Source organism: Manis javanica, chromosome 4 (assembly GCF_040802235.1).
Source record: "Manis javanica isolate MJ-LG chromosome 4, MJ_LKY, whole genome shotgun sequence".
NCBI lineage: Eukaryota > Metazoa > Chordata > Mammalia > Pholidota > Manidae > Manis > Manis javanica.
In genome coordinates, this window is record NC_133159.1 from 132305612 (window position 1) to 132317598 (window position 11987).

The window sequence follows — 11987 nt, forward strand, 5'->3', positions numbered from 1 at the left end:
AATACATCCACCACCTCACTTATTTACCTTTTTGGTGAGTGTGGCAACACTTAATTCCACTCTCTTGCTGAAATTTGCTTTTCAGAATATTGCTGTTATGCAGTACAGTCTTGTATACTCTTACCAAATATCATCACCTTATTACATATTAGATGCTCAGAACTTATTCATCTAACAGCTGAAAGTTTGTACCCTTTTAAAAACCAACCTCTATTTCCCTCATTTCCCAACCCCAGCAACTACCATTCTACTCTCTGTTTCTGTGAGTTTGACTTTTGCTTTTAGATTCCACATGTTTCTGATACCATGCAATATTTTTCTTTCTCTGTCTCTCCAGCTTATTTCACTTAGCATAATGCCCTCCAGGTTCATCCATGTTGTCAGAAATGACAGGATTTTCTTATTTCTCATGCCTAAATAATATTCTACACATCACATCTTCTTTATTCATTTATCCATTGACAGACACTTAGGCTGTTTCCATACCTTGACTATTATGAATAATGCTGTAGCAAACATGGAAGTATGGATATCTCTTTGAGATTATGATTTCATTTCCTTTGGATATGTCCCCAGAAGTGGAATTCCTGGATCATATGATAGTTCTAGTTTTAATTTCTTTTTTTTTTTGGTATCATTAATCTACAATTACATGAGGAACATTATGTTTACTAGACTACCCCCATCACCAAGTCCCCCCCACATACCCCATTAGTCTCTGTCCATCAGCGTAGTGAGATGCTATAGAGTAACTACTTTCTTCTCTGTGTTGTACAGCACTCCCTGTGCCCCCCCCTCATATACATGCTAATCATAATGCCCTCTTTCTTTTCCCCCCCATCCCTCCCTTCCCACCCATCCTCCCCAGTCCCTTTCCCTTTGGTAACTGTTAGTCCATTCTTGGGTTCTGTGGTTCTGCTGCTGTTTTGCTTCTTCAGTTTTTTCTTTGTTCTTATAGTCCACATATGAGTGAAATCATTTGATACTTGTCTTTTTCCGCCTGGCTTATTTTTCTGAGCATAATACCCTCTAGCTCCATCCATGTTGTTGCAAATTTGTTTTCTTCTTATGGCTGAATAATATTCCATTGTGTATATGTATCACATCTTCTTTATCCATTCATCTACTGATGGACACTTAGGTTGCTTCCAATTCTTTGCTATTGTAAATAGTGCTGTGATAAACATAGGGGTACATCTGTCTTTTTCAAACTGGGATGCTGCATTCTTAGGGTAAATTCCTAGGAGTGGAATTCCTGGGTCAAATGGTATTTCTATTTTGAGCTTTCGGAGGAACCTTCATACAGCTTTCCACAATGGTTGAACTAATTTACATGCCCACCAGCAGTGTAGGAAAAGGTTCACCTTTCTCCATAACCTCACCAACATTTGTTTGTCTAGTTTTAATTTCTTGAGGAACCTTCATACTGTTTTCCACAGTGGCTGCACCAGTTTACATTTCCGCCAACAGCGTACAAGGGTTCTCTTTATCCACATCCTTGCCAGCATTTGTTACTATCTTTTTTATAATAGCCATCCTAACACATGTGCAGGATACCTCACTGTGGTTTTGATTTGCATTTCCCTGATAATTAGTGATGTTGAGCACCTTTTCATGTACCTGTTGGCCATTTGTATGTCTTTTTTGGAGAAATGTCTATTCAAGTCCTTTGCCCATTTTTTAATTGTGTCTTGTTTTTTGTTTTATGTTTTTACTATGAGTTATATGAGTTCTTTGTATGTTTTGGATATTAACCTCTTATCATATATGTGGTTTGCATATATTTTGTCCTGTTCCATAAGTTGCCTTTTCATTTTGTTGCTGGTTTCTTTTGCTGTGCAGAAGCTTTTTAGTTTGATGTAGTCCCACCTGTTTATTTTTGATTTTTGTGTCAAATCTAAAAAATTATTGCCAAGACCAATGGGGAGTTTCACAGTTTCAAGTCTTACATTCATGTTGTTGGTCCATTTTGACTTGAGTTTGTGTATGTAAGATAGAGTCCAGTTTCATTCTTCTGTATGCAGGTACCCAGCTTTGCCATCACCATTTTTTGAAGAGACTATCCTTTCCTCATTGAATAGTCTTGGTGCCTTGTGTGTGTGCATGGATTCATTTTTGGGCTTTCTATTCTGTTCCATTGATTTGTATGTCATTTTTATGCCAATGACAATACTGTTTTGATTACTGTAGTTTTGTAATATAACTTAAAATCAGGAAGTATAATGCCTCCAGCTTTGTTCTTTGTTTTCAAGATTGCTTTGTAAATAATGTGTCTTTTGTAGTTCCTATGAATTTTAGGATTGTTTTTACCGTTTCTGTGAAGAGTAGCATTGGAATTTTGATAGGGATTGCATGGAATATGTAGATTGCTTTGAATAGTATGAACATTTTAACAATATTAATTTTTCCAATCCATGAACACTGAATATCCTTCCATTTATTTGTGCCTTCTTCAGTTTTTCTTGTCAGTGTTTTGAAGTTTTCAGTGTACAGATCTTTCACCTCACCTCCTTTGTTCGTATTTTATTCTTTTTGATCCTACTGTATAGGGGATTGTTTTCTTGACTTATCTTTCTGATAGTTCATTGTTAGTATATGGAAATGCAACTGATTTTTCTGTATTGATGCTGTATCCTGTAACTTTACTGAATTAATTTATTTCTAACAGGTTTTTTCAGTGGAGTCTTTAGTGTTTTCTATATATAGTGTGTCATTTATAGAGACAATTTTACTCCTTCCTTTCCAATTTAGATGTCATTTCTTTTTCTTGCCAAATTGTTCTGGCTAGGACTTCCAGTACAGTTTGTTGAAGAGAGGTAGCAAGAGTCGGCATCCTTATCTTCTTCCTGATTAGTTTATTTCTGTACACACAAACGTGTATACGCACACATACCCCTCTCACCTGATGGGATTTTGACCGACTCTAGATCAATTTGGGAAGAATCAAGGTCTTTAGAACATTGAATTCTATGATCTACAATCCTCCATCATTTAGGTTTTAATAATGTTTTTTAGTTTTCTATCTAGAGAACTTGCACAAAATTTTGCTAGATTTATTCCTACATATTTAAGGTTTTTCATGCTATTATAATTGGCATTTTAAATATTTTATGTTTGTTTCTTCTGCTGATATATAATTTTTGTGCATTGCCCTTCTGTCCAGTGACCTTGCAATATATTTGTAGATTATTCAGCATATGTTTTCTGCAAATAATGAGTTTTATTTCTTTCTTTCAGTCCTGAGAAACTGTTTGTTTTTGCCTTTTTGCACTAGCCAGGACCTCCATGAGTGCGAAACACAAATATGGGGATTGAAGATGTAATTGTCTTGTTCCCCATCTCAAAGGGAGGGTGTTGGTGATTGTGCCACTTGCATCATTATACTCAGTCCTCAGACCCTCACCTGTTAGCAGTTCAGTGCCCCACTTCGCAGCATTTTTAAGGCTACATACAGAATGCTAGTCAGAGTGGAGTGATGATATTCAAAGTAAGGGTTGTCTTCTTGTGTAATATGGAGCTGTTGTTTTAAAAATAAAGGACTCTCCAAGTTGGGGAAGAAAAATTGATGGCATGTGTAGTCTGTGCATAGGCTGGCAGAAGGTAGGTAGGGAGAGAGCTGGGCAAGATTGCTGGTACCACCGTATACCCTCCTATGCAAGCATCAGGGGTCACTCTGCCCAGGGGCTTAGTTCTGTTCTGTTGGAGAGTGGCTTCCATGAGAACTATCTGGCCAAGTGGTGTGTATGAATCATGTCACACCTCTAGTGTCTGTAGACGGGAATGCCTTTCCTTGCGCACCGTGAGTGCTTTCCTGTGGTTTGCTGACCATCGCTGACCTTCCTTCCAGTAAGGACACTCCCGTACCCCTCTGTCCCAGGGGGCTGAGGGAAAGGCAGCCTGCAGGGGAAGGGTGGCAGGCAAGTTCTGCCACAGGCATGAGCCTGGCAGTGCACTTTACTCCATACTCTACAGTGATTTCCTGAGAACGCAGCTGTAAAGCTATCTTTTAAACTCAAACCACATTTTCCCATATGAAGACATTCCTCTGGGAGAAGGCGACTGGCTCCAAGATTACACTTAAATCTACAGAATTCTTTCTAAAGTCATACAATATGAGAAAAAACAAAATTTAAGATTGTAAATGTATAAAATCATGTAGTAAGTCCCAGAATATTGTTTACTTCATAGTTTTTCTCCTCTGAAGGCTGTTGAACTAGAATCAAAGCATAATCTCCCTCTGAGCAAAAAAATACCCATGCAGCCTCTCATTGTCTCACTGGTCTGTCCAACTAAAAGGGATCCTGCTTTACTGAGAGAGATTTCTGGCCTGGGCAACCTTATAAGCATATTTCTTGTATTTTATGAGCCCTAGGATCATAATAATTGTGGTTGTCTTTTAAATCATTCTTTTTCCTCATTATTAAAGCAGTGAGTGTTGTGGAAAATCTAGAAAACTGAGAGGGACAACTACTGATAACGTTTTTTGGTGTATTTGTTTACCGTTGTTTTAATATGGTTACATAATACTATATATACATTTTTTTAATTTTTTAATTTTCTTTTGTATATGGAGTTTCGTATCTTGCCTTTTTCTGCTTAATATTTATCTTGGGAGTTTTCCACGGCCACTGGAAGTTCCTTACAACTGTTTTTAAAGATGTGCAGCTGATTTCATGAATGTGCTTCAGGATCTCCTGTTTCCTTGGAGTCCTGTTTTAAAATTCAGATTCTGCCCCCTTTCCTTATTTGCTGTTGGTGAATATTTTTGGCTATTTTGAGTGGGTCTATTTCATAATGACTTTCCTAGATGTGGGGGAGGGGGAGCCGGAGCTGCAGTCCCCCTCAGCTGCCATCTGTGTGACATCTGACATGGCGTGGTCCTTGGTGAACCACCCCACCCCACTCCCCCTCCCGCAGTGACCTCTGTGACCTTGCGCTGTTAAAGCCCCTGTGGCAGCTCTTCATCCACATGGAGTACAGCCTGTTTGAGGATGTGACACAACCTGGCATCCTCCTGCCACTGCACCGTGCCCTCACCGAGCTCTTCTTCGTCACCGAGAACCGTGCCCAGGTGAGGGCCCAGCCCTGGGGTTCTGGGCAGGAGGGCAGGACTCGGATCGCAGCCTCGTCCGGAGCCCTGGGGTGTCCTTGGGGTCTCAGCAGACCTGCACCAGGAGGCAGGCGTGGCCCTGAATCTGAGGTCCTCCCTCTCCCCAGCCCTGGGAAGCCCTCGGCTCAGCCCCAACATGGCCTATTTTGTCAGGCTTAAAGCCAAAGCGGGGAAGAGCTGCCTTGGATCAGCCCTGACAAGAGTTAGTTTTGGAAAATAAACCAGCTGGGTTCTTTCTTCATCCTCCTTTCTTTCCTCCCCTGAGCACAATAGATTCATTGAACGTGAGAGATAAAAGGACCTTTCAGAGTCCTCCAGCTTATCCTCCTCATTTTATGCATGAGGAAGCTGACCCAACCAGGGGTGTCCCCTGCCCAGTCAGCCTATGGGTAGGTCAAGGCAGAGCCCCCTGGAACCAGGCACCTGGTTCTGTCATTGCAGCTCCTTCTGTGGCTCCTGAGTGAGGTGCTGTGAGCTGCCTAGCAGAGTGAGCACCAATCACCCACTCAGAGTTCTGCAGTCGTGGGCAGGTGTCCCCTCTGGGGTGGTGTGTTCAAGCTGTACCCCTGCTCTCTCCACAGGAGCTTGGTTTGCTGCAGGATTACCTGCTGGCCTTAACCACTGATGACCACCTGCTCCGCTGTGCGGCCCAGGTACTCCCCCCGACGCAGTGCCAGCCTGCTGCGGCTGCCTCCCTGTGGCAGGCCACCCCCCATCACCATGGCAGGACAGAGCTTCTGTGCTTGGGGCTCAAGCACGGGATCCACCCTGCATTGACCTGGAGCTCTGTTCCAATTCAGTTACTTCCTGGTGCTGTCAGGGAGAGCAGTCAACCTCCATTTCTCTGTGACATTCACACTAAATTGTGAGGACAGAAGACACTCACAAGAATTTGTGTCTTTTAAACCAAAACAACCAATGCCTTAAATTTGCAGTTTGGCAGAACCCTGAAGTTTCCATAGAGTTAGATTTCAGATATTTTTGGATATAACTTTCTTCCCTGGTAGGAGAAAGTTCTGACTTTCTGAACTTTCTTTCCTCTTCTGACAGCTGTTTGGCCTTAGGATGCTTTTATACTTTTAAATTATTGAGGATTCCAAAACCTTGTGTTATGTGTGTGTTGTGTGTATTGATATATACCATTAGAAATTAGATTCGATTTTGAATTTAGAAATTAAGTTAGACAAAAACTTTAAACATGTATCAATTCATTTTTTAAAATAATAGACCCATTCCATGTTAATATGAGTAACATGTTTTGAGAAAAACAGTTGAAATTTTCTAAACAAATCAGTTCTTGAGAAGGGTGGCATTGTGTTCCGTGTTTGCAGATCTCTTTAATGCCTGCCTTAATGGAAGACACCAGGATTTGCGTGTCTGCTTCTTCATTCAGTTGTTGTTATTATTACACCTTAGCCTCTGGAAGACTCCACTGTATACTCAGGAGAGTATCAAAGTGAAAAAGGCCAATTTTGTGTCTTAGTGTTACTGTGAAAATGTTTTTTTTACCATGCAGAACCCCTGAAGGGGTCTTGTAAAGCCCCAGATCCCAGACTACATTCTGAGAACCACAGACTCCTTGAATATCATACAGCATGTGTCCCAACCCCTGCAGCCGACAGATGGGGGCACTGGGGCTCAGGGAAGGGAGGCCTTTGTCCAGGGTCGCACTTGTGTGGGCATCCAGCTGGGCCCCCTGCCCAGTGCCCTGCTCTCCATTCCTGGCAAGTTGTCTCAGTGAACACACGGCTCTCCAGCAAGAAAGGGTCAGAGGGCCTGCTTAGGAGCGGGAAGACCCTCATCTACTGCAGAAGATAGTGCAAACTCTCCTGAGACCTAGAGGCAGAATAAAAAGTCCCTCCCCTCCTAGCAGATACCTACCAGCACCACCACCACCACCCCTGATTTCATGACCTACCACAAAATGTTGAGATTTGACCATTTGGCACTGGGGTCTTGTCCATTTTGCTGGACGGGTTGTCTACCACCTCTTCCTCCCCCAATCACCCTCCACTCCTGCTGCCCCAGACTCAAAGGCAGGTGCAGGCCATCTGCCTTCCAGGCACCTTCCCAGCGGGACCTCGTGGTCCCCAGCACTGGCTGTTTGTTCCGTCTGCACGTTGCTGCTCTTCTTTCTCCCTCAAGAGCTTTCCCACAGCCCTCAAAGATGGTGTCTTCTGTCTCCACTGAACCCCAGCATTTCACCATCCCTTCTCTCGGTGCAGTGAGGATTTCTTCCTTACATTTGGAGTTTTCATGTGGTCTCAGTAGCTTTTGTCTCTCTAAGTAGACTGGGCCTCCAGATGAGGGGAGCCACCTCTGCTGGTATCTGCCTCCCCCTTTGCCTCCTTAAGTACTCAGCTGGGGGTCTTGTTCAGCAGCACTTAATGAATGAGCAAGTGAATGGTTCTTGACATTGGCCATGACTCTTTCTTCCTCCACAGGCTCTGCAGAACATTGCTGCTATCAGCCTGGCCATCAACTACCCAAACAAGGCAACCCACCTCTGGAATGTCGAGTGTTAGCCCTTGGTATGGCATGCATGGAACCGGCTAATCTGTCCACAGGAATTTTAGAGCAGATATCTAAACTCATTCAGGAAGATTCCTGTGACATCAGCACCCGGCTCTCCCTGAGCTCCCACTTCCACTCCGATTAGAATGCCAAGCAGCCGTGTCTCCAGAACTTCCCCGTGTCACGAGCTGGCCGCCCGCATGTACGGTAGCATGTGAGAATGGACAGAGCAGTGTAGTTACTCAGAGGGCAGGCGGCAGGTCCTTGACAAGCTTGTGCAGAGGCAGCCTTCTCCAGGGTCTGCCCCCGTGGAAACCACAGCCCCGGGAGGACCTGGAAGCAGTCCCTGCGGAAAGCGTTCTGTCCCAGTTGAGCTGGAACTGCCTGCCCTTGCCTTTCAGGTGAAGACAGTCCCCCCAGTGCCTCTTTTTTCAGCCAGGACCCCAGTGGCAGCAACAGCCTGGGAGCTCTTCTTTTGCTTTTGTTTCTTGAGACCAGGTGATCCAGACCAAACCAGTGTGGGCCTCTCCTGGCTACCACCTGGTCCCCAGGCAGTCAGCAAGGACTGGGTGCCATGCTAGCTTCCCTGTGCAGCCGCGGTTGTCCCCAAGGAACCCCTGGTGAGAACACGTGCCCTTGGGAACAGCCAGCAGGCCGCCCAGGGCGTTCGCTTGTGTACCGGCTCCCGGCACATCTGCGTTTATTCAGTTGTAACACATTTCAGTTTCCACCTCGCCCTTTAGAACAGAACCACACTGACTTCCTTGAGAAGGCCTCAAAGGAATGAGCAGAGGTAAGGTCATCTGGGGACCAGCTGGTGTGTGTGAAAGGAGAACTTGAGGAATGCTCTAGCTTCTGGTCCGAAAGGCTTCAAGTGTTAGCAGAAGAGATCTTATTTTAGAAGTAAGAAAACACACACACACACACTCACTCTCTCTCTCTCTCTCTCTCTCTCTCTCTCTCTCTCTCTCTCTCTCTCTCTCTCTCTCTCTCTCTCTCTGACTTTATTTCTGCTTCACAGTCACAGAAACCCATCCCATCCAGCTCTGGGGCTCCACATGGGCATTTGGCTGTCACTTGTCTAGCAATAACTGCGTCCATTCTAATGGATGCTGCTTTCCATTTCTCTTACATGGCTGTAGTCTTGCCCTGAAGTGCTGATTATTATTCTCTGTCCAAAGCCGCACTTTGGAGTGCAATGCTGGTGTGGCACACAGGCCATGTCCAAACCTCCACAGGGCTTGTGGTGTGAAGAATGCCTGAGGCAGCCACCATGTAAGAGTGGGTTCTGGGCCCAAGCACATCCCATGGAGCTAAACTCAAGAAAGGCTCCTCTTAGCCGGGGCCGAGTTGAGCAGGTCAGCACCCCCCTGGCCTCGGGAGCCCCCCGTGCAGAGTCTGCAGGGTCTGGGCTGGAGGAGCCCAAGCCTGCAGGCTCAGGGAGGACTTTACTGCAGGAGCACTTCTGCCTCTGGGTCAGGAGGCTGAGGCGCAGAGACCTGTAGCCCTACAGTGAGATTCCCAGCCAAGCCTCAAGCTGCACGTACAGCTGTCATGGAAGGGAGATGTCGGAGGAGATGGAAACAGATGGGATGGATTCTGAAATCTGGTGACCTAACGCCCAACGCCCTGACGTCAACAAGGCCCACGGCCCTGGGCCTGGCCTGATCTCCTGTGGTGTTGGGATGCGAGTAGACAGGCACTGTCAGCTTGGTAGAAACCCCTTGTCATAGTTTACTCTGCCAGCACCCTCAGAGAAGGCCCCATGTTCCTTTCCACCTGACCCAAGTAGGGCTGGTGGTGAGAGGATCCCAGAGGACAACTGTTGGGGTTTGGGAGACAAGGACCCCACCATGGGGCAGACTTGCTGAAGGACTGCCCAGAAGATGGGCAAGGAGACAAGACTGTGCGATTCACTGCTTAACCTCACCATGCCACCCACGCCCCTCCATACCTCGGATTGACTCAGTACAGCTGGGACGGGCAGGGCAGTTGCCCCTGTGGCAGTTGCCACCAGCTTTGCTTCCCATCCTCCCATCAGGAAGATAAATTGTAAATAAACGCTGGACTCTTGATAGCTTCTCCCTGTCCGTGGCCCTTGCTATTCTGGTCTCTCTGTACTTCACTTTGCATAGAACAAGCCTAAGTTTTTCCTTCACACAACTGCTGCTTTCTCGTGGCAGCACCTGGCACTGCCAGCCTGGCATCCTTGCACCCCACCCCCTCTCTTCCAACTGCTGGGTGGCACTGCCAAGCCAGGCCCCACTCCCCTGGCCCTAGAGCAACCCTGAGCAAGGCCAGAGGCTCCCACAGCTCCTGGTCCCCAGCCGAAACCATCAGTGCCCAACAGAATGGATTTCCATCCAGACCAACATCTGTCTGATCCCTCTTAGGAGGCGGGACTGCCTGCAGTGAGATAAAACCGTCAGAATAGAAGTATTGTGGAAACATGTGCCTAATTATAAAGCAATTCTGTTCCAAAACATATATATGATACACTGTTCCTAATGAGAGGAGTGACTTATTTTCATCATCGTTTTTAATTTGTTTTCTTACGGGTTTACAATTTTGAATTTTTCTTATTTGGTTGAAGGAAAGAATTTTGATTATATCAGCTGAGTGAGTTCAGCCTGTAAAAAGAATGTTAAGTTGTGGGTAAAATATGCAGATGAAGAGAAATATATTGTACAAATTATATATAAAAAGTTAAAATTGTGTGCTGGCTTTTTTCCCCCTCCTCCTGTCTCTCTTGTGAAGATTATACTTGGAATTTCTACCAAGCCCAAATGGATGGAATTTCTGGAATCTCAGGGCTTCTGGGATAAAAGGAATCAGAAGGGTTTTTAGCTCCCAGGCCCCGCGACATCTTCTTCCGCATCTGCTGGAGCCTGGACCACAGCCCTGCAGGAGATGCACCTCCCCTCGGGCAGTCCCAGGGCTCCCATTCACCCCGGCTTCCTGGGCCTCCAGAGAGCTCAGCTCAGCTGCCCCCTCCACACACGGCTGCTCGGAGGTTTGCACACACGCATCCTGTCCCCCTGACCCTGCCGACTCGGCTCCTCTCCAGGCCCCACCCTGCCCATGCTGTACCTCTGGTCGCTCACCCAACACCATGGGCAGCCTGCGGAGAGGAGGAAGGCGGGTCCAGTCACGGTGCCTGCTGCTTCTGGGGACTGGCCCTTTGCCTGCCTCTGGGCCCCGCTGCTAAACACAGAGCTACCATGTACCTGACGTCGGGCCTTGTCTTGCCAATGGATGGAATGTTCTTGGGGCAAAAGGGTTTATTATCTGGCTTGTTCTCCCAGTGGGGTGGGTAGAGCACTAGAATCACGTATGCATCCAACAGTCTGCAGGTCTGTAATCCTCTGTCTCTGCCTCCACCCAGAGCCCTGGGCAGAGCTCTTTGTAGAGTGACTCAGTCAGTAATAGCTTATTGCCTACCTACGGGTGTGGAAGCAGTAGCCTAGCAGCAGGCCAATTTCATCATCAAGTAGTTTAGGGTCAGGTGAGGATCCTGGCCATGGGAACTTCAATTTTCCCCACAGAGACCCATGAGTTTGCAGGTTGTCATCCCAGAACTGCTGAGCAACATGCCATCTGTGACAGCTGGGCGGCAGATGTGCCTGGGAGAGCCCCACCTACTGCTGTCAGTCACCCACACATCTCTGCTTCTCAACCACTGTGCCAGGTGAGATGCCCAGAACGTGGTGGGCAGCTTCGCCCTCACTGAGTGTCAACATTTATCATACAGTAAACAACTATCCACAAACAACTGATGTAAAGACGGGCCAGACAGAAAAACATGAGCCCAAGTATATCAAGCAGATGCAGTCAGAAAACCAGGGTGATTTACTGCTGGGCAGTGGGAGTCAAGACCAAAAAGAAACAGGACCAAAGTCTTTTTATGTGTCATTATTTTCTGTGGATAAAGAGTAACTTGCAGTTTAAAAATAACACCTTTCCTGCACCAGTTCCCACAAGAAGTTGCAAAAGGCAAAAATCACTAGAAGTGTGTGGAGAATTGGGCAAGCTCAGTTGTGATGAGCAGCAACATCTTTCTCAATTACTAAGCAGATTATTTGAAAAAATGAGCAGCAGAATTATAAGGAAGCCTCCATGACAAAGCTCTTCTTCTCTGAGGCTGGCTGTGGAGGGAAAATCTCCTGACAAGAGGGGCGACTGACCCTCTCAGGCTGCCTTCTGACCCTGAAGGTCCCCTCCCTGGTAAGAAGGCCACGTCCTGCTGGCCCAGGGGCCCCGTGTGCCTCTGTCTTTGGGCTGGGCTTGGCCATGGACTTTTCCCTACTCCGCACAGCACAGCCAAGTCCGGGCTGGGAAGCCTGGTAAGGCTCGTAGAAGGTCA

The 11987-nt window shown here is 46.4% G+C and overlaps 1 protein-coding gene across 2 annotated transcripts in view; it reads left to right on the forward strand.

Annotated features, from left to right (window-relative positions):
* The window catches only part of ZZEF1 (zinc finger ZZ-type and EF-hand domain containing 1), a 137561-nt gene extending 127225 nt beyond the window's left edge, over positions 1–10336 (forward strand). For both annotated transcript variants that reach the window (XM_073234989.1, XM_073234990.1), the window contains exons 53-55: positions 4918–5071; positions 5692–5763; positions 7555–10336. In XM_073234989.1, the coding sequence (XP_073091090.1) occupies positions 4918–5071; positions 5692–5763; positions 7555–7635 (307 nt within the window). In that variant the 3' untranslated portion in view covers positions 7636–10336. The remainder of the gene's footprint in view (positions 1–4917; positions 5072–5691; positions 5764–7554) is intronic.
* Positions 10337–11987: the final 1651 nt, after the last annotated feature.